The sequence below is a fragment of the Lissotriton vulgaris genome, chromosome 4_1 (genome assembly GCF_964263255.1).
Source record: "Lissotriton vulgaris chromosome 4_1, aLisVul1.2, whole genome shotgun sequence".
Lineage (NCBI taxonomy): Eukaryota > Metazoa > Chordata > Amphibia > Caudata > Salamandridae > Lissotriton > Lissotriton vulgaris.
In genome coordinates, this window is record NC_141691.1 from 764,171,564 (window position 1) to 764,199,041 (window position 27,478).

Sequence of the window (27,478 nt, forward strand, 5' to 3'; positions counted from 1 at the left end):
CTCCATGGTCACCTCCAAATCAAGTAAGAATACGAAAGTAAGACATCAAATAAACTCCACAGAGTAGAAATAAAGTTTTGTTTTTGGGCTCCTTTAGTGTATGATGAAATATTTAGCACAAAGACTGTCCTACTCACCGAGGAAGATCTCCTACTGGAAGGCAGGCATCCTGTGTGTCCGCATCTGGGGCACTAAAGTGAACCAGAAAGAGAAGTTGAAAAAAAAAACGTGCCAACATTTGCAAGCCACTGTGAAAGACACTTCAATGAAAACGGATTGATAATAATTCCATATTCGCACTGAATTGAACCACAACTAGAATTCCACTTATTTCCTTGAAAGACTGAAAAACAATCTGACACAGCAATTTTAGTTGTACAATTAAATAATTTTCTTAAAGTACACACACAAAGACACAAAACAGGTACCATTTCATCAGCAGCACTTGAAGCTTTGCTCTCAATGGAGAACAGATGGAGACAATACACTACAGTTGTATACATCAGGGACACTTAACATACACAACAAGGACACTGCAATGCAGCAGCAGTGCAAGCTCTCATCATGCCATGCTGTGCAAAGTGCAAAATGGCCAGCAGCAATGTAAAAGTCACAGCACCCAATACAGCATAAGCCTCTCTCACACACGTGAGTACGCACACGTCAAGTAGCAACGTACATGTTACGTATCTCTCGCTCTTTCATCACAGAACTGTTTTTGCACCCAAAGTTACTACTGTAAAGAATTATAGAATTACTTTTTTCACCATTAGACGGGAAGTGCCTGCCTTCTGTGATTTCCACTTCCCCAAATCCCTTTTAAGTTTGGTCTTTTTGAGACTGGTTTACCCGTCTCGCCAGCCTCTTAATTTTTCCCCAAAAACAAAAACACATACACAATATGTATACATAGAGTGGCTTTTGGTCCGCAGACTTCAACCATTGGTCTGTAAGGTGGCCAATCATACTTTACTAAACCCACCACGCCACAGCATAGGATAATCTGGTCCATTCCCATTTGCTCCTTCAGTTTGAATGACTGCACAACGCCTGTTCACATTGTTTAGATACAATGAAAAATAGATGATTTCTCGAAGTGAAGCATCTAGTTTAAAGTTAGATTTATAATAATTTTAAATATTAGCTACTTATTTAGTCTGTACGGTTGGCCAGTTAAAATGATGATCGGTTTTACGTTTAATTTCTGAAGTTGCTGTTACAAAGTGTTTAAGTAGTATTCTACATTTAGAGCTGCCTGCTATTTGAGTGATTAGTTAAGCGGTAATTTATTCTCGGCACAACCGACAGGCTTGTTATTTAAAAATGATCACTAGTATCACTACACTACTAATACAATCACGAGTAAAACAGCCACAACAATGTTTTTATATTTGTAAGATTTTTATTGTAAGCACATGACAGCTATGTTTAGGCAGCTGCTTGCTTTTTTTCTATTTATGTTTGTGGCATATGCTTGTAAAAAAACAATAACCATTGCACCAGACTGGCAAGACCAAACCTATTGGCTTTGCCAGTGCATGTTTGAATGTGGCATGCAATACACAGTGGGCTGATTTTCTCTTCAACATCCCTTCAGCAGTCAGATTTCAGTGCCATGTGAAAGATGCAAGTAGATCTATATTTATGATTTCTTGTGTGAAGTTTTGTCAAAATATGAGGCGTACATTTCTATACAACCAACTTAGATAACTGCAAGACGTTTTGAAAAATCTCCATGAGGTCAATTAATACAATGTAAGTGATGCATGCTCACCCGTAGGCTATGGCAGTTGCAGTAGATCAGCCTCAAGCAGCAACTCTTCTACTTGTTTCTAAAGCCGAGTTGCGCACTCAAATCTAGAGAATTTAGTCGACACAATGTTCATGTGTCACATTGCTTGATTTGTTACTATGATGTAAATGTATGTTCACCTCCATTTGTAATCCAGAACAAACAAAAAAAATCACAGCACTTGTACAGAAACAGGGCATTGGTCTCTAAAACATCAAAAAGACAAATCGAGGAGAAATGCACATACCAGAGTAAAATACAGAGTCACAGGTCAAAAGAAAGTTTTTCAAATGAAGGCAGCCAATGAGTGAACATTGTTCAAAGGAAGTAATATTGGCAAACGTGCAGAATTTGAGCAGAACCTGGCTGCATAGATGGGGCACAGCTGTAGATGAGCAGCAGCAAAGTTTGGACCGCAGATCATTGACGCAGTCAAGAAGAAAACCTCCCCCCAGAAGAGTAGGTTAGTCTGGACGGCCAACTGATTTTGAAATGTTATCTCTTCAAATGTACCTTATGAGGATATATAGGTTCCTTAGCTGTAAGATAAAGTGGCCACGAATGTCTGTGCCAAGCGAGTGCCGGCCAATTAACTATTTAATGGTAATTCTTGTAATAAGTGGCATGCTCTCTGCAGGTAAGTCATAGGCAAGCCAAAAAATAGACTGCAACGCTGTGCAGTGGGTGGGGAAAAAACTGTGCTATGCTCGTTTGTCAGTCGCTATCTTCCACGAGAATGCTTAAAGATGTGCAGTTCTCCTTAGAGGAACATTTCAGCTATTGCCGACAGGATTAGGTGCGGAATATTAAAGGTGGTTCTTCATACAATGTGATACAGGTGTACAAGGACAGTTCAATATTGTGGTCATGCCAGTAATCTTTTTATAACTTTAGCAGAATATTGTGCAAGCCTCCAAATAAATGCATGACAAAGTGAAAATGAAAATGCATGCCTGCAGCTTGCTTATTTTATTCAAGCAATATGTTCTTGTAAGTGTTCTGAGTAGGCTCTAAAAATGTACTTAGGGTCCATAAACTGTACGCAGAACATTGAAAGTATACTTACCCTTTTCCTTCTAAAGCTTTGCATATTGGACTCTTGTAATTCTCTGCCACGTTTCCACAATTGGTGCACCTGGTTTTGAATAAGCTGCCTGAAATACAAAGTATAGAAATACTAAGTTTAGATGTTTTCAACATATGAAGGCAGCAGAACACATTATATAGTAGGATACCACGTGAGTCGTATATTTATTGGTCGTAAGTGCGACCTCTGACTTGTCGGTGTCTACATTGCTCTGCCAGTGTTGCCCATGGCTTCAGGAGGGGAACAGTGGGTGAATAGTGCTCTAGTAGCTTTTTTTTGTAGGTCTGACCTATCAAACAGCACAAGCTATCTGGTTGCAAAGACCTGTTGTGGACTTCCAGTAGACCTGGAGCCCAGTTATTGCTTACTATTAGTTGACTTTATGGTCACTCATTTGCATGCTTCTTAATTAAGGACTTGCCTTCTTCTTCTTCTACAGTTTGTCTCGTGTCCTTCTCCACCTCTCCCCCCTCCGTACTGCACTCTCTCTCTCTCATGTGCTTCCTCCTTGCGCTCCATGTTGCTGTCTCCCTTACGCGCTTCTCCTCTTGTACATCGTGTTTCTATTTTCCTCATATGCTTCGCCCCTGCACAGTGTTGCTCTTTCTACGTGCTTTTCCTCCACCCTGTGTTACTCTCTACCTTATGTGCTGACTTTCCCATAACTTCCCTACCCAGTTTTATGTTTGTTTCATCCCACCATTACCTTTGCTGCCCCTTTCGCACCCACGGTCCTTTATGTACATTTATTTATTTCAAGGGCCAGGCAGCAAATTGCTTCGGGCCCCTCTACTTATGTAGAGGGGCCTGAAGCAATGTCATCAGTGATGTCATTTGAGATGTCATCAGTGATGTCACTGACCATGGGGACGCAAGTTATAGTTAGCTCAACTAACTATAACAGCGGAATTTCTATCGTTTTGTATGAGTGAAATGTCCAACTAACTAGAACATCCCTGAAACCTATGTTTTTTCTCTGAATTTCTAAGGTATTTTAAATGCGAACTAGAACGTCTGTATAACTTATGGTTTTTTTCAGTGAATTTCAAAGGTTGTTTAAATGCTAATTTCCAAATAGAACGTTCCTGAAACCTATGTTTTTTTCAGTGAATTTCAAATGTTTTTTAAATGCTAATTTCTAACTATAATGTTCCTTAAACCTATGGTTTTTCAGTGAATTTGAAAGGTATTTTAAATGCTAATTTCTAATTATAATGTTCATTAAACATATTTTTTTCTGTTTTTTAATTATCATCCTATTCTCAACCTGGTGAAAACTGCAGATCTCACCACTCTTCCATCGATACCTTCCACCAACAAAATTGCCACAAACGAGAGCCACAACTAACGCTAATGATATGCAAAATAGGCGTTCCCGTGCACAAAAATACACAAAAACACCACTTCCCCATATTTTAAACAACCAGCCAAATCTGCAATGCGATCCAAAAAGCAGACGATAAGCCGACTTACCAGTAACAAAGTAACATCAACCTTTAACTGGTATAAGGAGATCGACTATCTACTGCGTGAATTAGACCCAACTCACAGCCACATCTAGCACGTGATACAGCTACTGATCATGCAGCTCCGACACCCCACAAGACAACACCCAGCACCACCACCACCAGAACCTCACCCCCAGACCACCCCCCGCTTCTACCGCTGAGGCAGCGCAAAACATGCCAATGGACCTTCCTAAAATACCATGGTCCCTCAGCCGCACAATAGCTGAATTTTGGGAGATGTGGCAACCAACTATATATGAAAAAAGAAAGTCACCCATCAATAATAATGCACACAATGCCAAGTGTAACGCTGATGTGCTGCACAGACCTCACTATGCAAACCACAAATCTCTCCATGTGGAGATATACTATTGATACTTGTAGAGTAGTGCACAGTGGACGCAACCAGGTTACCTCAGGCAGTGGGGAAGATCTCGGCCATGTAACTGTGTTGTCCCCCTTGGAAGTGGAGTGGTCGGATCCAACGTATGCCACTCCAGCGTAGGAGTATGAATAAATAGGCCTGGCCCTAGGCGTGGTTCACTTCTGGGAAGACCAAAGAGTCTGCAAGTGCGGCGGCCCTCACCCTGGCACGGGGCCTTCTCCCCACAAGCCCCCTGCGAACCCAGCGCCACAGCACCGCAGACTTATGTCTGTACCGACTACTGCCTTCGATCTACACTGCGGACAGCACGGTTCACAATTTGATTCATTAATTGCACAGAGAATTGTACTCTTTTTCCTCGGATTTTGTCAAGAAGTGAGAAAAAGCATTCCTCGATGTCTATGCTAACTACTGTCTTCGATCTACACTGAGGACATCAGTGCTCATAATTCAGATGCAGTGGCGATTGCAGATGACGCAGTCCAGTTCGCAAGAGACGTTGCTCCCAGTGCGGCCCTCCGGGACCACACATCATCAGTAGCACCTGAAGCACACGCTGTGTGCTTCAGGTGCTACTAACTCACTGCACCATAAGTCATCTCCACGTGGCCTTATCAAGGCAAGACATTGCTCCCAGTGCGGCCCGCCGGGACCACGTATCATTGCAGGGTGCGCACACGCCGAGTGCTCCAGGTGCCACGAACTGTGCAGCTCAACTCAACGCCACATGGCTGTGCGCCCATCCTGACCCCTGCCTGCACCCTACACTGGGGTTACACGGTTCACAATTCAAGATTAGTAGCTACGCAAATTGTGTAAGAGACTATAATGGTTTAAGAAGACCAAATGCTCCCAAACAGTGCAGCTCAAGTCAACGTCACCTGCCTGTGAGCCTTTGGTGACCGCTGCCTCCAGTCTACACTGTAGAAGACTGGCGACACGTCGTGCCAACTAACCCTGTTCAACGCAAGCCGATCCCACATGTGTAACTGGTTCCTGAGTCCTTAATGGCAGCGACCCCAGCTTCTTTGCAGCAACCATAGCACCAGACTCCCTTCAATCAGTGAGGGATATTTGCATATCGAAGGCCAGCGACACGTGGTGCCACTAAACCTGCACTACGCAGGCCGGTGGGGCCACCAACGTATGCATGCGACTGTGGGCCCTTGCTCACCGCTACCTCTGGCCTACACTGTGGAAAAACCGGCGACACATGGTGCCACTAACTGTCTTCAACACAAGCCAATCCCACATGTGTAACTGTGTCCTGAGTCCTGAATAGCAGTGACCCCCAACTCTGTGAGACAACTACAGCAGCAGACTCCCTTCAATCAGTGAGGCATATTGCCATATGGAAGGCTGGGGACACGTGCTGCCACTAACTCTGTTCAACACAAGCCGATCCCACATGTGTAACTGTGCCCTAAGTCCTAAATGGCAGTAACCCCAAATCTGTGGCAGCGACCACAGCACCAGACTCCCTTCGATCAGTGAGGCATATTTCCATATGCAGCGGCGGCAACACTTGGTGCCACTAAACCTCTTTAACACAACCCGATCCCACATGTGTAACTGTGTCCTGAGTCCTAAATTGCAGCGACCGCAACTTCGTGGCAGCGACAACAGCACCTCACTCCCTTCGATTAGGGAGGAGTATTTAGATTGAAGTCTGTCGACAAGTGGTGCCACTGAACCTGCACTACGCAGGCCAGTGGGGCCACCAACGTATGCACATTTATTTATGGGATTTTTAATGCACAGCTAATACCCTAGGGTGTCTAGGCGCAGTGGCTGTGGGCCCTTCGTCATCGCTACCTCTGGCCTACACTATGGTCAGCAGAGCTCACAATTCAGATAGAGTCCTGATTCCACATGACGCAGTCCAGTAGGCAAACACACATTACTCCCAGTGAGGCCGTCCATACCAAGCACCATCACAGGCTCATACAGTCTCAATGCTTCTGGTGCCACTAACCCTATTTAACACGGATGTACCATGTTACAACGCATACCGTTACAACTACCTACCATTACAACGCGACCATTACAACGCATACCATTACAACGCATAGCGCTTTGGGGTGCTGGATAGTGGTAAGTATAATTTACTATTCTAACTCCAGTCCCCGTGGACCCTAGGGAAGGTGTTGGATAGTAAATTATACTTATTCCCTATCCTATAGCGCCCCCCAGCGCAATGCGTTGTAATGGTATGCGTTGTAAAAGTCGCGTTGTAACAGTAGTGCGTTGTAACAAATGCGTTGTAACAGGTGCATACCATTTAGGATTAACACAAACCAATCCCACATGTGTAACTGTGTCCTGAGTCCTGAACGGCAGTGACCCCAACTTTGTGGCAGCGACCACAGCACCAGACTCCCTTTAGTCTTATTTGTTGTTCTTTTCTTTAAATACAATTTTTTATATGTAAATCTATACATGACTAAGATTCTTGTTCCTCCAACCGCACAGGGACACTTCCGGGCCCAAGAAGGTTGTTGGGGGTATGTTGGTAATGTGGGGAGAGGGAGCGTCAAAGGGGTATCACTCACAGAAATAACTCCAATATCTTTTCACAAATGCCTCGGACAGATGCCAGCTGACGGACTGAATCACAAAACGGTTTTTCAATACTTATATAGTGTGAGTTATCAACAGTTCGGACCCAGGCTCACAGAGGAACAGCTGCAGCCCGTCCGCTCGACTCCCAGACGCAGTACTACAATCCGTCCGAGTCATTGTGTCTATCCCTGCCCTGTTCCGTCGTACGCCACGCTACGACGTGCCATTCAGATTAAGTTCTGACGTTGCCCCCACATAGCTACCTGTCGCAGGCGTACTCGTTGTTGGTGTGCAGGTCAGTGGTCTAGTCCTCAACATCTCACGCCCACTCTTTGAGGGCAGGTTTGCACACACACCACACCCATCTGGCACATGCGGCACAGGCCACATTACCACACAAATAGAATAGATAGACAGCGTCTCAGCCTTTATTGCCGGTGCTGACTAGCTGGCGAACGCTCCACGGGTCTCAACCATAAAGCGTCCATGAAAAGTTGCGAAGAAGGTTAGTCGCACCCTCAGCTGTATGGCCGTCAGCAGCCTACCATCCCCTTGGCACGGACTTCATATGCATAGGGTTAGTCCCACCCCAAACTCATGTGGCCATCATGAGCTTACCACCACGTGGCACAAACTTGAGTTTCACAGGCTTAGCGGTACCAAACCCTGAGGTGGTCCTTGCCATTGACGACTCAGGACTCAGCGACATGTCTGAGATCTGCCGGGCCGCGGAGAAGCTGAAGTGGTCTCCACCATTCAGGACTCAGCGACATCTGTCACATTCCCGGAACAGCTAATGTGGTCTCCGCCATTCAGGACTCAGCGACATCTATAAGATCCGCACAGAATCGGATGTGGTCTCCGCCATTTAGGACTCAGGACTCAGCAACATATCTGAGATCAACAGAGTATCTGATGTGGTCTTCGCCATTCATGACTAAGGACTCAGCAACACATCTGAGATTGGCGGGGGTTTTGACACATACGTACAGTCCGCCCACTGCTGCACACTCCGCCGGAACAAGGTAATTATTTACTCATCTATGCGCGGAGGCGACAGTCTCTCTCTCTCTCTCTCTCTCTCTCTCTCTCTCTCTCTCTCTCTCTCTCTCTCTCACTTCCTCCTCTCTCTCTCTCACTCTCTTCACTCCTTTCCTTCTACCTCTCCCTCCCTTCTCCCTTTCTCAATGGCTTTCTTTACTTCCCTCTCTTTTTCTCTCTGGCTTGTTTTTCTTTCTCTGTTTCTCTCTCTCAGTCCTTTGATATGCGCATTACACACGTCCTTATTTTGTGCTTTATTTTTCAGGCTCTGTCGACATCCATGGTCCCCGCAGGAGTCTTCCACCTTGTTTTTTTCTATTAGGTTTGTTACATTTTGTTTATTGGTTTATTTTTTATATATACTATTATAAAAAAAATTACATTTAAAATAGTTTATGGTTTAAAAAAACAAAACAATTTTGACAAAAAAAATTATGAACCTTTTCGGTTGTTTTCTTAACTGCTGTGTGACTCTTTCTTGTTCTTATTACTGGTATTTGCTGGTATCCACCATGGTGTTACATTTTGGACCACTTATCGCAGGAATACTTGTGATCTCTGCAGTTTGCACCAACTTCTGAATACTGTATTAGATTTCTCTCAACTTTAGTTGCATTAAAGTGCTGATAATGAAATGCAGAGTAGCCCTGGCCGTGCAAAAAGACACAAGGTGCACCTTTGAGATTTATTCTAAATACTAAAATCCTGTATTGAATTGCACTGAGGTAGTGCCTGCATTTACAGTGTACACACAAATTCAATGAATAAATCTCATTGTATTTATATTGATTAGGAATAGTGCGTCAGGTGCTGGATCTTAACGCGATACACTGCCCAGTTCATATATTGTTCTGCACATGAAAAAATGACATTACAACTTTCACAACTGCAATGTAAAATTAATTCCGGTGATAACCCACGTTACCACCAGGAATTTTACACCTGCTTTCTGCTGGTGTTAAGCAGGACGACTACCTGCAGCATGAAAAGAAACACGGCCAAGAGCCACACCAGAACAACCACAGGTGCCATGGAGTCAATCAGCACGATACAGGGATACCCATGAGGGCCACTAGACTCATCGCAACAACCCCAGGACCACCAACGCCCCCAAACCCACATCTAAGCAAGTGTGTCCGTGTCATCATTGTGTTAACGTGATAGGCACGGGCCCTGCAACATCACAGTGTGCTGTCTTCAGCAGACGTTACCATGTCAACTCAGCGTTGGCAGTGACCCTGGACATGTAGCTACACACGCATTCTCCTGCAAGCACAACACACATGTGCTGGTCCGGCGTACACAGGGCAGCGCAGGGGTGTGCCTATCCGGCAAGGGAAATGGGGTGTCTCGGACATGTCCTTGTGCAGGAAGTGCTGTAAGTGTGTCTCTGTTCTGGTGTGGCCTGTCACAAGGGCCGCAGCAGAGGATGTTGTAAGGTGGCATACACCACCACCAAATGGCACTCATGGTGTAGTTCGAATGCCGCAGAACATACCGGAATCGGCATTACAATGGTGTGCCGTACAAGTGCACAGGATACAACAGCGCACCGTACTAAAGTGTGGGGGGCTCGTGGGAGGGAGAAGCAGCTCCTTGGCAACGTAACACACAGTGACCCCACCTATGTGCCACGTACTGGGCATCTCATCCATGATGACCATGGTCGCAGACATCCCACAACACCCACGACCGGCCTTTGTACACATCCTGCATGAATACAGCTTGGTTTTCACTTCTATGCTTGTTCAGTGGTTTGATGTTTTTTTTTTTTTAAGTTTTCAAAAACCTTTATTGAAGGAAATTGCACATATAACACACATTTATCTTGGCAGAGTGCAAATTGTAACAAGGATCTCACAATAGTTGCCACAATACAAGGTTCATTATGAACATGCCCGCCAATGTCCTTCCTCCCCTCCCCCCCCCCTAAATACATAATCGTAAACAGATGCCCTCCTTGTGTTCTACGGTCTCATGTGGTCATGGGTCACTGTCCAGTGTCTCCACGATCTCACCAAAATCAGGCCGTATGTGTGTCTGAGGGACGTACGTGGCCAGGTCCTGCAAGGGAATTAAGTTTCTGCCCGGTCAGGTCTTACCTCCCCTCCTCCATCCCGCTCTGTGTCGTCCTGTTCAGCACTCTAGGCCAGTAGATAGGACACTAAGGCTTTCCAAATATTTTGGGGCGTGATTTTAATGGTAATTGTTCGACATAGCTATGTAAGTGGTATTGCCAAATGGACATGTCTCCAATCCAATCCTTAAACTTAGGCGCTCTGCCTCGTCCCCATCTACAGACCACTTGTCTTTTGGCAATCAGAAGCCCCATAGCTAGGAAGGTCTAGTGTACAGGATTGTGTGACTTTTGCTCCTTGTTGTTCATTTTGGCCATTGTTGGTCTATAGTGTGCTGTACTTGATTGTACATGTGTGCCATTGTGTCCATCTCCCCCGTCCCTCAATTCCCTGCTTCTTCCTCTTCCGGCTGCTGTTCCTTTAATTTTGCTCTTCCACACATAAATACATGTAAAGAACAAATTAGAATACTTCCTTGATTCTTTTACGTTTCAAAACTTCTTTCCATTAGTTTCTTTTTAATTTTCCATATAAACAGTTTTTTTCATATTCAACGACACATTGAAGTCAGCACTGCAACGTATTCTATCAACACACTTTCTAGAACATTCTACAACACGTGCAGGTTAAAAGTTCATAATTTCTTTAAAAACCTAACGTTATTTTTTTGCAACTTTTGCTCACACATTTAACGACACGTGCAGGTAAAAAGTTTGATTGTTTTAAGTTCAAACAGTGCCTTCCAAATGCAAGTAGCAGGTGTGGTTGAGTTGAGAAAATGTTATCCTATAATATGTACTCCAAATTCAAACTGCTTTTTCTTAACCAATCACAAACATGCTTTCCCACAAAACGAATGTGCACAATACTTTTAAAAAACAATGCTTTTCATCTTCAGGTATTGTTTCGTATCTGAAAAAAATGAGTACCTCATCTTTAAACATCTCTCTTATTCTACGAAGGAACTGCATGAGCTACAGACATCTTTCTATACCTTCCAGCCATACCTTCAAAATGCTAGTGTGGATCGCAGGACACAGCTATGTTTTCTGATGCAAGAGGCATGCAGAACAGAGACGTATTGACTTAGACCTAGTTTTACAAAATGTGGACATTAAATGGTTTCCACAGAGAGGATTGAAGTGGCACCAATTGTTGCCTTTGGTTAAAGCCTGCTTGCATCTCCAACACCCTGACCTCATGATTGTGCACTGTGGTGGAAACGACCTAGGCACATTGACTGGAGTAGGTTTGGAAATGCTTTTGAAGGACACCTTTGGACAACTGATGTTACTTTTACCTCAAACTGTCTTTGTATATTCCAATATATAGGTCATCGATATATCTGCTCCATACCACCACCTTGTTGTTCCAAGTGGCGTTCCTGGGGGCCCAGGCTACCTGCTCCTCCCACCAGCCTACGAATAAATTCGCATCGCTGGGGGCGAAGCAGGAGCCCATCGCCGTAACAGAGCACTGTCGATATATTGTATCCTGGAACTTGGAACAACAAGGTGGTGGTATGGAGCAGATATATCGATGACCTGTTCCTAGTGTGGGATGGGTCTATAGAAGAGGCTAACCAGTACATAAAAGTGCTAAATGATAATGATTGCAACCTCAAGTTCACAGGGGAAGTCAACAAGGAAAGGGTCAACTACCTGGACCTTCAAGTGAACGTAAAAAATGGACACATTTGCACCCAACTTTATCGTAAACCGACTGCCGGTAATAGCGTGTTACACGCCTCAAGCAGTCATCCCCGTAAACTTATTAATAATAATCCTTACGCCTTACGGTGAGCTTTTACGATTGAAACGAAATTGCACACAAAATGAGGATTTTGAACAAGCAGCCACTGACAGCATAGAGAGATTCCGTAATAGAGGTTATAACTGGAACCTGCTTCAAGATGCTTTGAATAAAGTCAGAAAGATACCTCGTAGTACCCTTTTCGAAGAGAAAAAGATTGTCTCCACTGAAGATGTGAAATTCCGTATGATTACACCTTTTTCTGCAGATTCATTTAAAACTAAGATCTATCTTGTCCAAACATTGGCATATTCTTAAATCCGACCCAATTGTGGGGTCTGACATACTTGATGTGCCACTAATAACCTTCAGGAAGGCAAGATCACTTCGTGATGAGATGGTTCACAGTTATTTACCACCACAGGAGAAACAATTAGGGACTCTGAAGGATGTAAAAGGCTTTTGCCCTTGTGGAAAATGTAAAGCCTGCTCAGCCAGCAAAAGAACTTTGCAGCCTGTGACATCATACGTCAAAGGTGGCAGGAAAATAACCAAATTTATGTCCTGTCACACAGATCACGCAGTCTATTGTTTGGTATGTCCCAGCCCCTCTAGATACGTTGGAAGCACTATCAATCCTGTCAAACTACGGGTGCTGGAGCACATGCGGGCTATTGTGAATAAAGATTTCACATACCCGGTAGCCCGGCATTTTGCAATCAAGCACAATAGTGACAGGAATCTCCTTAGATACTTCTGTTTAGATCAAGTTGTTGAAAACCCTAGAGGAGGTAACAGATTGCAGACACTAAGGAGACTAGAATCCAGATTTATCATAGACCTAGAGACAAGGGCACCTAAGGGACTGAACATGGGGGAGGAGCTCTCATCTCATCTGGGTTGAACGATATATGTCAGAATTTCTGTGTTTTGAAAATTTGTTCCACATACTAGAATATATAATTGTGATGTAAAAACTGAGTTTAAAATTGAAGATGTATATAGTTGTAAACCTTACTAGCATAGCGATAGTTTGAAAAGTTTGTCATTTCTTGCAGCATTGACCTGAGATTTCAGCAGCCATTTGTTTGGCTGCAATTGCCGATCCACGGCTAGATTTTTGCTTATTATAGCACTTTAATAATGTGATTTTCGCATGGAATGAGCATAGTGTTTCACAATGCTATTTTCTCTCAGGTTCGTGCATTTTGGATGAGGGTGTCCATTTATTCTTTGCCGATACACGGCAAAATGGTTTACCAAGAAACAGTTTTATGACAAATGTTGATTTAATGTGCATTTGGGTTAAGATACGGCGGTTTGCTTGAAATGACTCTCATAAAAACGAGATATTTCGCTATGACTATATGTGAAGAAATAACATATTTCAAGATGGCGTGCATTATACGTATGGATGTCGAAGTCCGCTGTTTGTGTCAATGATATCTGCAAACATAGATAATGGTGCCGCACAATACTTTCCGAGGTTAACACTGACGAAGGGATTCTACTCCCGAAACGCGTCTGTTCTAAAATAAATTTTTCTGCTGAATTACTGCTGTTGCTCTCGTGAGTGCTGGTTTTCCTTCAACCCGGCTGGGTATGACAAAGGAATTTGGAGCATATATATATATATATATATATATATATATATATATATATATATATATCTATACTACTATTATAAAGAGAGAACACAAACCTTTGAGCCAGGTAAACTACAAAAGTAATGCACCAATCACTACACCCAATACACAATTTGAAAGGGGAGATGTGGCAGAAGGACATAGGCTATAAATATGTACACCATATACATTAAAAAAGCAAAAACGCCAAAAGTGGTAAAGTAGACCCTTGGGGGCGTGGTCGTGGCCGTGGGCGTCTCAAACAACAAATGTGGGCATTTACAGGGCCGTGCCAAGTACAAATAACAAACATAGGCCAAGCGACTTCACAACACACTTACATATGCACACAGAGCGGAAATGCGCTTTCACTGAATTTAGAACACACCATATGCAGACATAGAGCGGAAATTCGCTTTCAATGAATTTCTAACAAACATTTGCAAATCCCAACACATAAATGGAAATGCGCTTTCAATGAATTTAAATTCACACATACAGTGCGGTAACACCAATATACAAAAACAGCAGAGGTGCGCGCTATTAGAAATATATACACACATTCGTTGCAGTTACCCAGACAACATTGACGCCTTCGCATTAAAAACCGGGCGGGCCTTCCATCGACGAGGAGTGTCAAATGACGCCACACAGGGGGCAGGATTAATCGCATACTACACCAATCACAACGCACTAAAGAAAACACACACTCTGCTTACCAAAAAAAAAAGTCTTTAACCATTGGCCATTGACCAACGACGTCACAGGGGGTAAACACGGACAAAAAAAGCTGACATTTCTTAACGGAGAAATGCAATCGACTGCGCATTCATGAGACTTTCCTCACATCTTGCGGACAAGATAAAACGCTTACAATAAGACATACGAATAACGAAAATAACACAACTGCCCATAATCTCTCGAGCACTGTCAGGACTTCACCACACAATTGACAAAACGAAAGGGAAACTTCTTTGAAGGGATACAAAAACGAACACACGGAAAGAGCCTTCGAAAGAAAAAAAAACCATTAAACAGGTGACACAACACTTTCCTCACATCTTGCGGACAACATAAAACGCGGAAAACAATACATACGAATTAAAAAAATAACACAAGTGGGCCAAATCAGTTAAACAGGGCCAGGACTTGCACAGACAACTCTTCTGCGGGGCGGGTGGGGGCCCTGAAGCAGCCTTTTGCTCCCGGACAACGTCGGGACGGGCTGCTAGTATATATATATATATATCTGCAAATACCTCGCAGCAGCGACGCTTCCCTGGCGAAACACGAGGCAAGGACCATCTTTTTTCAGCATTCTTATTTTATTCAGCCATTAGACAGGTAGTCATAACGCGTTTCGGCCGTCCCAGCGGCCTTGGTCACAATATATATATATATATATATATATATATATATATATATATATATATATATATATATATATATATATATATATATCCTACTGGCGGTCGCCAGTAGGTAGTTCTAGTTAGGATTTTTTTCAATGCTAAATCTCAAAATTCTATTTGGAATAACTTTGGCGCCGGTTGACGAATCTGCCTGAACATTTCCTCCAAATTGCCTCGTTGAGCTCCGGTCCTTCCCTGAAAGTTTGGGGGGGATGCGTCAAGCGGGGGCCGAGATAAAAGGGGGGTCCCAAAACGCGTTTTCCCCATGTTAATTTCCATAGGGGGGTCGACCTCACTTTTAGCCCGAACGGCTGAATGGATTTCGACGAAACTTGGCAAAATTGTAGGGACTGGTAGCCCGATGTGCCTTTGCTATGTCTCAAGATATGTGCTCCAGTGGATTTTGAGTAATTTAGGTTCCCAAAAATATATATATCTGTAAGCGCGCCCCGGTACGCGCACCGGGCGCGCCACGCGACTTGCGTACGGAAAGCTGATTGGCTGTTGGGTGTCTGTAAACATTCGAAACAGTCCGGAGCGGCCGCCATCTTGTGTCTCGGTAGGATCGAGACATGAGAGAGGTGGCCAAAACAAAGGGGGAAATGACCATAAGGGGTCAGAGTAGACCCTCCCTGACCCCCTAGGTTTGATGTGGGGGTTTTAAAAGGGCCCCGCGGGGCCCAAAAAAAAGTATTTTTTTTTCGGGTTTTTTTCGGGGGGAGCGCCCGGTACGCGCACCGGGAAGCGGACCGGGGAGCGTACTATGGGGCAAAAAGAATGACAGATTTTTCAAATATTGTATGTTTATTAATTGTTCTTTTTGTTGTTTTTTATTTTTTTATTTAAGTACTAACATGTAGGTACCAATGCAGAGTCTAAAATTTTATATACACTGTCTCCTTTGTAGATATTTTGCATGTTGTTACAGAAGTTATTGTGGTATATGGAATTCATACCATAGTCTGTCAGGAAAGCAGAAACAATATGGAGGCAGGAGAGGATAAAGAGATGTTAATATAGTGGGAGAAAGGAAGTAACTTTGAGCAAACTTACTATGTAACACAAAAAAGTCACACAGTATATTTTAAGTCTCACTTTATATTATATCTTTTTGGTTACTATTTCATAATTTACATATAAAAAAAAGAATAATGTCTCAAACAATTTTAACTTTTTAAATTTATTGTTGTGATTTTTCAAAATCTAATAGAATTTGCAACATTAATTCATCAGGTATGTCCTCCTTTTCATTCCATGATTCAATTTCTTTAACACATTTAATTAAGTCTTGGTCTACAGTGTCATCCAAAAAGTCTTTCTTCTTTGTCTTCCTTAGTATTGTTTTCCATATTAATTTGAAATGAAATATTAATTTCATTTTGTTGTGCTTCCATTTTCTTGCTGTAAATTGCATAAAAAATAAATATATCAGTAGAGATAGGGCACTGTTGGGTTTTAGTTCAGACAGGTACTTGTGAGTTTTTAACAGTGAAGTTTTCTTTGGGCAGTGTATGGTATCAGGCTGGAAGTAGAACTATTAAACAGTGCCTGTGATGAAGCCCAAGTAAATTCATAATTATACCAGAGAAGCCCAACTCAATCAATAATTTAAATAAATAAGCCTTTGTCAATGTCTAACTCTTACAGAGGGACAGTATATAACTATCTGAAAACGTTTTCCCAAATTAACTTAAAGTGCATAACATAGTTCTCCTTTCAAATTTACAACTTACCTTCTTCAAAGTAGTTGAAGTTTTCTGTGAATTTTTTTTCCAAATGTACCTTAGGTAGTGTTAGTCAAAATGGCTGTGTTTCCCTCTCATTTTTCATATATATTCATGTACTTAACCAATCAAATGTCAGCACATAAAAGTACAAAATGTAAGTAACATTTTAATTGGTTGAATATTCAAACAGTTTCATATGTGTTTTTGTCATGTAATTTACCTCAGGATATTTAGACAGGGCTACAGTCCAAATGGCTCAATGGAATACCACCAAATTTGGGTAAATGGTAGGGACTGCTATGTTTTAGGGCGTATTCTATATTTGGTGTAAGTGTCTCCAGTGGTTTTTCTGTAAATTACTTTCCCACCTTTTTTTTGGGAGCGCTTACCGGTGCGCGCCCCGGTACGCGCACCAGCAGCGTTACGGGAGTCCTCCATTTTGTGTTTCGGTACTTTCGAGACACAAGATGGAGGACAAACAAAGTTGGGAATGGGTAGAAGGGGGCACGGTAGACAGCCCCTGACCCCCTAGGTTTTCTGAGGGGGGCTTAGGAGGCTCATATAGGCCAAAAAATCATTTTTTTTTTTTAAAAATCGCGGGGGGAGCGCCCGGTACGCACACCGGGAAGCGTACCGGGGAGCGTACTTTGGTGAAAAATAGTGAAAAAAGTTAGAAACAGAAAATCATTATGAGTGATCAGAGGTAGGGTAGCCCTGAAAAGGGCTTTTGGGTTCTGTGGCTGATTTAAGTACCTACAAGTAGGTTCCAATGCACAGTCTTAAATTCAGGAGGAATATTCTATTCCCCTCATCTGAGAAGTGCACACCATCTCCTCTGTAGATGTCTTGCATGTTGTAACGCAAGTTGTTGTTGTATATTGAACCCATTCCAAAGTCTCTCATGTAAGCAGAAACAGATTTATTCACATGTTTCTGTGCTTTCTCAAATTGTGGACAAAATTGGTTGGACCAGTTCCATTTCTGTCTTTGGCATATATTGGAATATACCAAGGCAGTTTGTGGAAAAAGTGTCATCAATTGATCAAAGGTGTCCTTTAAAAGCATTTCCAGACCAACCCCAGTCATAGTGCCCAAATCATTTCCACCACAGTGCACTATTAAGAGGTCAGGGTTTGGCAGATGCAAAAAGGTTTTCACCAATGGTATCAATTGATGATATCTCAGTCCTCTCTGGCCAATCCACTTGATTTCCACATTTGATAAATCAAGGTTGTGATGATTTCTGCTTGCTGCATACCTTTGAGCCCAGTGGGTGTAGCTATGTCCAATAATCCATACAGAATACATGATGTGAGAAGGTTCAGGTGCAGTCAGATGAAGTGTGGGATTGAAATGGCAGTAGGAACAGTAGAAGTTTACAAAAAAATAATTGTGGGGTTTCCCTGCTGTTGAATCACAATCAATGATTGGTGGATTCAGTTAGTTGAAAACAGAAAGTTAGGGTGCATGGTTGTGTTGTGTGTAAGAAGCAATTTGAATGGTTAAGAAAAAAAGTCACTATAAGCAATAATGCCCTGGATAAGCTGGTGTATTGAGAGGTCAAACATCCTTGCTGACTTAATTTGCAACATTGTAGAATAAACTTTTGAACCTGAGAGTTCAGTTAGGAGGGTGTTGCTATGGTAACAGATAGAAAGGTCTGAGAGGGGGAAGGGTGTTGGTTTGAAAATAGTGAGGGAAGAATTTTGATTGGTTGAAAAGAGGCATATGTGGATAGAATTAGAAGTTTTCAGTGCCATTAATGGTTGCAGTGCCTGGAGAACATACCTTTTGCTCTGCTAAAGAAATATTGGTGTGTGTATCTGACACTGTTATCAATCTCTCAAAGCATTTGTAAAGGGGAGTTGTGATTCATTTGATATAGAGACTACAGATTAAGAAGCACATTGCTTTTGTTTGCTTTTGGTTTGTGTGATGCTTTTTGAAAATGCAATGGGTTTGAGTAGTGAAATTCAGTGCTTGTACATAGGTTCTGCCCTGTGTTTTTTAAATGTTATTCAAAAAACGATTTTTGGTGCAAATCAATGGTATTTATATTTGGGTCTTATTTAGGATTGTCTTGTGGCGCCGGTATGTCACTTTTAACATGGAAAGAAAGTGACGCACTGGTGGCGCAAGGCCTTCATAAATAAGGCTTTGAGTTTCTTTGCTCTTGGTTTGTGTTCTGCTTTTTGATAATGCTTGATATCAACATTTGCAAGATAGAGGATTTGTATTTTGGGAAACAGTGAGGTTTCAAAAGTGAAATTCAGTGCTTGTACTGCCCTGTGTTTTTTAAATGTTATTCAAAAAACGATTTTTGGTGCAAATCAATGGTATTTATATTTGGGTCTTATTTATCATTGTCTTGTGGCGCCGGTATGTCACTTTTAACATGGGAAGAAAGTGACGCACTGGTGGCGCAAGGCCTTCATAAATAAGGCCCTGAGTTGCTGTTGTATAAACTTTAATATGTTGCAATTTAGTGTTTATATCGTTTGCTTTTTGTCATTACTTAGTTGTTTGCTAATAGTGGTCTTTAATGTGTTATTTTTTTCAGAACAACAGATTGAAATCAACATTTTAAAAGGAAGCAAAAATGCCTTCTAGGCAAAGGACTAGAAAAAATACCATACGTAAAAGGAGAACATCAGCAACGGAATTTATGGAATCATGTACAACAAGTACTTCAAAAAACACCTGAAAAGCTCCTGGTAAGACAATTAAGTCTTTTCTTCGTAACATATGTCGTACAAAAAGAAATGTTAATGAAAATGTGAAGATCCAGAAGGAGACAGCAAATCTAAAAAGGAAGGAGAGGCCCTCAAAAAATGTCTCGATTGGAGCAGGAGAGAAGAGTATGGATAGCAATAGAAGGTTAAATCAATTTAGGGACATTCGTAGACGAATGTTTCGTAATGGGGTAGTTTTAAATTTGTTAAAAAATGAAAAGAAAGGTAAACAGAGAACTGCTTTTTATAAGAAAAAGAAAAGTGTAGAGAAGATTGTTGATCTGGCTTTTGAAGTTAAGAAAAAATTATTTATTTTAGTAATCAATAGAATTAGGATACTTAATAAGGCAATTGATGTTTTCAAATCGAACAGTAGATGGAAGAGAATTATTAATCTGACTAATTTTTGTGAAGAATTTTCTGGAGAATGGATGCATAGTTCAAGTTCTGAGCCATTTTTTAATGAGGAGAGTTACTTTCAGGAAAATGATTTGGTGCATGCAGTTGACACCAGTGGACGAGCATATGAGGTGAAAGATGGTTGTCTGATGGAAAAAGAGAAACTTGTGTCTAGAGATGCAGAAGAGGTGTTAGCTGATTACGTTTTAGGGAGACGTACTAAGGGTCCAGTGTACACATGGAAGTGCAGTAGTATTTGTAGTGTGCGACAGGATTCAATCGATTTGCTTCGAAATTTCTTACGTACATTTAGTAAGAAAAGTGTAAAACAGAAAGTGAAGATCTTGCAAGAGTTAGATCCTTGCAGAGTGAGAGAAAACACAGGTTTGCATGGCCATTCACTGGCTTGTCTTTCTAGAAAAGTATGTCAGAGTGTTTTTAATCATTTTAGGATGTTAGCAGTGCATCACAATAAGGTGAGGAAATTAGTGAGAAGGTTATATTATGCAAAAAGTCCAGTACTTAAGCTTAAACAGTTAAACAGTGCTCTTTTGCATGGACCTGAAGTAGATGTGAACACTATTTGTGAAGAAATTGAGTTTTGTTATTTTGGAAATAAAGAGGACAGTGTAGAAATGGATATAGTAATGGATGGTAATGTGGAAGACAATGTACAGATTTCAAGTACAGAAAAGTTTGACGAGGAAATTACCAAGTTTACGGTGAAATCAAGTGAAAGGCCTAATTTAACTTGTGTGTGTTGTCGACTGACTCATTATAAGATTCAGACTCGGTTAGTTGATTTATATGCAAAATGTGAATTGGAAAATAATAGTGAATGGAAGGATTTTGTAAGTTATTTGGTGGTGGAGAATTTTTTTGATTTGAGTTTTGATCAGTGTATTTGTAATTATTGTTTGAAAAAATTAAATGAAAATAAAATGACTGCTCGAGCTGTTCATAATAATCTTCAGTTGATAGATATTCCTTCTGAATTGATGGATTTAAATACTTATGAATCAATTTTGATTCAATGTGTCCATCCTTTTCAAGCTATTGTTAGCATGGAGCCTAAGATAGGGAAATTACCTCCTACAGATTTGCAAAGAGGATTAAAGGGAAGAGTTGTTTATTTGCCTCTAGATATCAAGAAAAATATTGATACAATTGGTGTAGAAAGAGTAGAAGAGGATCCTCTGGTTATTCTATTTAATGGGGTTCCAACACAGAGTAAGAAAATCTGGCAAGATTTAGTGGTTGTTAGGAAAGTCAAAAAGGCAACGTTGTATTTGGTCAAAAACAATGAGTACTATAAAGATATAAGTGTTGGAGCAGATGAAATAGGTACAGAAGAAGACAGTGATTCTTCAGTTGGACAAATTGAAAAAGTTGATGTGTCTAGAAGTGAAGAAATATATGAACATTATACTGTTCATCCTTTGCATTCCAAAGAAGTAATGGGGAATGCAATTGACTTGTTTCAAATGAAAGCAGCAAAAGGAAGTCCTATTAGTGTATGGGAAGAAAGTTTGGAAGCTCGTTGTTTTCCACAGTTATTTCCAACAGGTCGAGGTGGACGATAGGACGATCGACCAGTTCAAATTCCTGCAGCTGAATACCGGACTTTAAGATTATATGCTGAAGATCCAATGTTTCGTCAATGCATTCCGTATTTGTTTCATCTACTGTTTGAAAGTGATTTGTCTGGGCTTTCTTATGCAGTTAATCATATACTGAAAAGTGGAGCTCATCTGCAAAATGTTTCGGCGAGGGACTTTATGGAGAAAGTCAATCTGCAAGACAGCATTTTGGAATCTCAGCTAATCAATCTCATGGCATGTCAGCGTGGAACAAATGAGTATTGGTTCCGTCGTCATGGGGAATTGAAATGTATGATAAGAAATTTAGGAACTCCTACATGGTTCCTTACTCTTAGCTGTGCTGAGAATGCATGGGACGATTTACTTCAATTTCTACGAGAGGCAAATGGAAACATACAAAATATAGAATTGAAAACACCTGGAGAACTGTGTTCTTTGGATCCAGTGAATGTTTGCAGATATTTTAATCATAGATTTGAAGCTATGATGTCTTTTATTACTAACCAAAAAAATCCTCCCCTTGGAGAGGTTTTGGATTTCTTTTGGAGGAAAGAATATCAAGCAAGAGGTGCTCCTCATATACATATGTTGTTATGGATTAAAGATGCACCCAAATTTGGAACTGACTCGGATGACACAGTGATGAGTTTCATTGAAGAATATTCAACATGTGCTGTTCCGAAAACTACTGAAGAAAACAGTTTAAAGCAACAAGTTTTACGTTTTCAATCTCATCGTTGTGGAAAGTACTGTTGTCGTAAATTTAAAAACAAGGAGAAATTCTACACGAAATGTCGTTTTGCTTTTCCACGACCAGTGATTTCTAAGGGAAGAGTAAATAATTTGATGTCATCTTTACGACATACTGTGATGAGAAAATCACCAAAAAATACATACAATTTAAAAAGAAACAAAGAGTCCAAGTACATCAACGACTACAACCCAGTGATTTTGTCCATGTGGAATGCTAACATGGATATTCAGTTCGTTGCTGACAACTCTATAGCTGTGGCTCGATATGTGACATCTTACATCACAAAAAAAGAAAAGACAGAACTAAAGGAAATGTGGGAGGACATTTCACATGAAAAGAGTCTAAGCAAGAAATTATACAGTTTCAGTCTCAAGATGTTGTCGCATCGAGAAATTGGAGCATATGAATGTTCTGATCGGTTATCATCAGCAAGTCTCTATGCCAAATCAAGAACAATCATTTGGGTGAGTCTAGGTCTTGCTGCAACACGAAACCGAGTTTTGAAATCTGTACAAGAAATTGAATATTTGGCGGACAAAACCAAATAGTACAGATATTTTGAAGACAAACATGTTGGATACATACTATCCAAATAGAAGTTCTCACCTTGAGAACACTTGTTTGTATGAAGTTCTGCAAAACTACAGTTATAAGAGGAACATTACAGAAGATATCAATAATGGAAAATATGCTGTCCTTGGGAATGAAGGATGTCTAGTGAAGCAGAGAAAAGGCCATTTGATTAATCACCGAAAATTGAGTTGCGAAGCTCCAGACAAAAGAGAATTTTACTATTTAGCTCTTTTGCAACTGTTTAAGCCATGGCGTACAGAAGAGGAACTACTTGGAGATTTTCTCTGTTATGAAGACTCTTAATGCAACAAAGGATACCACAGAATGTCCTGTTTTTCAAAATTATCTGCAAATGTTGAACGAAGAAATAGAGCAAGAAACCATAATTGCTGAAGAGATTGCTAGAGACAGTTCTCAAGACAGTCAGAGTTCTACTTCATTGAGTCAGGATCCACTAGGAGGACCAATTATCCAAAATGAAGCTGCAACTGCCATGGATGAGGTGGAAAGGTGAGGACTTACGGATGGTTGCTGATAAATCCTGGTGCTATGCTTCGGATCTGGTCTTGCTCGAAGGGTTGAGAACTTGGTTAGGTGATACTCTGGCACGCCTGGGGGGAGGGGGGACTGGGCGGGGGGCGGTTAGGGGTGGTTCTGGACGAGGGTGGAGGGGTAGATGGGGATGAGGGTGTTGCGGGGGAGGGGGGGTTTGTTCAAGGAGGGTGAAAAGTGACTCTTGGTTCAACTGGACTTGGGGCGTGGAAGAGGGAGCGCTAGGACCAGAAAGCAGCTCTGCCATTCCCCACCCACCTGGTGGCTATAGACCTGTACAGAATGCTCCAGCGCAGTTTCTTTTTCCCCCGTGACATTGCCGCTCAACCTCCGGGGTGTGAGCTGAATGGCTGTGTGATACAGGGATGAGGGAGCGACGCTTCAATTGAGCGCCAAGGGAATGGATTGAATATACTGTATGCCTCTCTGATTTTGCTGCAATAAAAAGATATTTACAAAAAAAAAAAATGGATGAGGTGGAAAGAGCTATGGAACAAGCTCAAGAGAATGTAGTTAACTTAGAAGATTTGGTGGAGCAACTGAACATTGAGCAGAAAAAGATATATGACGAAGTCACAGATGAGATTGAACATGGATTTCGACATGAGAAAAAAGTGTGCTCATGTACATCATTTAAGCCTGTTCAACTGTATGTAAGTGGAGAAGCGGGAACAAGAAAAAGTTTTCTGATTAAAGCCATTGCAACTTATTTGCTGAAAAGGACTGAATCACCGCTGTCTTGTGTTGTAACAGCTCCAACTGGACTGGCAGCACATAACATTAAAGGAATTACTCTACATCGTTAACTGATGCTGCCAGTGGAGCATGATAATAAATTGCATTACAACAAGTAATCTGGAGATGCGTGTTCTGAAGTTTCCAGAGTTTTGAAAAAAATGAAACTTCTTATCATTGATGAAGTAAGCATGGTCTCAAATCTAATGCTTGCTTTTGTGCATTTGAGAATGCAAGAAATTCTTAGAACAGAGTATGATGTGTTATTTGGAGGAAAACACATTATTGTTTTAGGAGATCTACTGCAGTTGACTCAAGTAAAAGGACAACCAGTGTTTAAAATGCTGACGCATGAAGATACCAGGAAGTCCCTTGGAAGCATTGGAAACGGTAATATATGGTTACATTTTAAATATGCTGAACTGCTCTAAATATGCGACAGGCTAAGGATGAAGATTATAAAAATATTCTACAAGATATAAGAATCGGAAAAGTAAGTGAGCTTGGGAAAGAAGCTTTACATGGTCGATTAATTTCAAATTTGTATCCAAATGAAAACATTCTTCCAGAGAATATTTTTTTTAAAATGACTGAGAAGAAATCTGGGATATGTTTGATGCCAACTCTGCAAGAATGTTCCATCTTCAACAACAAAATGTTGAACTTAGAAAATGAAGAAATTCTGAAACTGGAAGCAATAGATAAAATAGAGCATATGGGTGCAACAATTGTTTTGTCAGAAAATGTGAAAACAAAATTGGATTCATTAGAGAAAAGTATTTCTAAAACAGCTGGTTTTGAAAAGACTCTGAATGTGTGTTTAAATTGTCGTATTATTTTGAGAAGGAATTTAAATGTTGAAAGAGGTCTGGTAAATGGAGCAATGGGTTATGTTGTTGATTTTGTGAATTATAGAAATAGAGAAGGAATTGAATTTTTAAAAATAAAATTTGATGGCATTGAGCAAGTACAACAAATCAGTCGTTGTTCTGCTAGATTTTTGCTTGTAAAAGACTTGTTTGTTCGCCGAAAACAGTTTCCTGTTTGTTTGGCATATGCGGTGACAATTCATAAATCTCAAGGTTTAAGTGTAGATTGTGCTTTGGTGAACATTGGAAGATCTGTGTTTAAAGAGGGTATGGCATATGTGGCATTCTCACGAGTGAGAACTTTATCAGGTTGGTACTTGATTGAGTGTGATGAGACAAAGATTTGTGCAGATCTAGATTGTGTTAAAGAATACAATAGGTTAAGAAGAGAGTATGCTCCACATTTGCCTCAATATCCTCTGTTTGAAAAACGTGTGTGTAGGCCGAAAAAGAAGAAATGAGAATAATTGCAGTGAGGTAGTAGCAAAAAGACAAAAAGTAGATGAAACTGTAATTCAAAACAGAAAGAAAAAGGATTCTGTTGAAGATGTTGTTGGATTTCAGTTTGAAAACAGTTCTGGTGTCAACTGCTATGCTAATGTAGTGGTTAATGTTTTTTTTCTTCAAACTTTACAAGAACAGATTGTTGAAAATCGGGATCAAAGATTGTGTGGGTTATTGAATTCTGTGTTTGAGAAATGTAGCAGTGATAGAGCAAAAATAGAAAGTGTAACAGAAATTCGAAATATTTTAGATATGTGTTTTGGTCAAGATACATTTTCACAGAACACTCAGCAGGATTGTCAGGAATTTTTAATGTATATGGTTGGTGTTTTGGAAGATGAAGGTGTAGATGTAGATAATCTTTTCAGCCTTTCTTATCAATGGCAGCATGACTGCCACAATTGTAGTTCATCAAGTAATACTAGAATAGACACTAAAAGATTTATATATTTGACTTTACCAGACTGTAAGTCAGTGTCATTTAAAAATCTAGTTAAAGCAGCAGATCATAATATGGTGTGTATACAATGTAAGTGTCCAATGCTATCCACATTATTTATACAAAGTTATGGTCAGTATATCATTTTAGTTTTACAACGATATAGACCTGATGGAACTAAATTGACAACTTCTATCAAAAATGTTGTGGCTTCTCAGTTATCAATTTCAGGAAGAACCTTTACAACTGAAGCTATTATTTATCATGACGGTCCTTCGACAACATCAGGACATTATACATGCTATTTAAAATGTAAAAAAGGTTGGACTTACTGCAATGATTCTCATTTGACTTATAAACAACGTTTGCCTTATGACTTTAAAAATTCTTACCTAGTGTTTTTAAAACCAAAGTTTTAGTAAAAGGAATTGGCCTTTGAAGACGGGAATAGTTAATAAAAGTTAGTTAGTTAATCTAATGTTTTAAATTATTTATCTCATACAGGTACTGTAAGTGGATCTCATAGTAAAAAATACTCCTAGATCTGACACAATTTGGCCGTAAGGAAAGTGTAAGGTATGATGTTCTTAGATCTTTTTTCATAGGAAGTCGATGAAATGGAAGTTATAGAGAACAGCAGACTTTTTTTCCACCAAAAGGACCTTCACTATCTTCTATTTGGCCTCACGGAAAAGTAAGTGAATCAAAGATTAGTGTACATATATGAGTTGTAAGTTTTTAGGTTTTTTTTTTTAAACACAATCTTTTAGATTGTGTTTTTTTTTCCCGCTGTTATATGATGAAGAGTTTGAACTCACTAATTTAAGTGAAATTCAATATATTCTGAGAACAGCAAAAATAAACAATGTAACATATTGTAGAAGTTATTCTATAGTTTGCATTGTGTAATTTATATTGTATTCACATTGTCTCACACTCATTTTCCTTTTTCACCCTTATTTAGCTCTCTTTACTCATTTACACTGCCTTTTTTTAACTTTGTTCCATCGCTGTTCCTTTACTCCACTTCATTCACAACTCCTCAATCCAATTTCAACTGTCTGCATTTCCTCTCTCCCTCCCACCACTTTTTATCTTTCTCACATTCTCTCAGTACCACTGCTTTAGTTTTCTTCCCCTCTCTTTCTTTCTTTTTCTCCTTTACTCTTTTTCCTTTCTCACTCATTGTACTGTAGTTCACTCAGTCCTTCCCTTTGTTTTTCTGTGTACTTACTCTCACTCCTTTTTCCTCTATCGTTCTATATTAACCTCATTCTCTTCATCCCTTCACTCTGTGACTCCCCTTCACTCACTCTCAGTCATCTTCTATTCCTCTTTCTTATAAATAGTT

General features: G+C 40.6%; 1 protein-coding gene across 4 annotated transcripts in view; it reads right to left on the reverse strand.

The window, feature by feature from the left end:
• SIRT5 (sirtuin 5) overlaps nucleotides 1-27,478 on the reverse strand; it is a 165,147-nt gene that overhangs the window by 67,386 nt on the left and 70,283 nt on the right. For all 4 annotated transcript variants that reach the window (XM_086965094.1, XM_086965096.1, XM_086965093.1 and 1 more), the window contains exons 5-6: nucleotides 2,859-2,946; nucleotides 138-191 (exon numbers count right to left, since the gene is read on the reverse strand). In XM_086965094.1, the coding sequence (XP_086821220.1) occupies nucleotides 138-191; nucleotides 2,859-2,946 (142 nt within the window). The remainder of the gene's footprint in view (nucleotides 1-137; nucleotides 192-2,858; nucleotides 2,947-27,478) is intronic.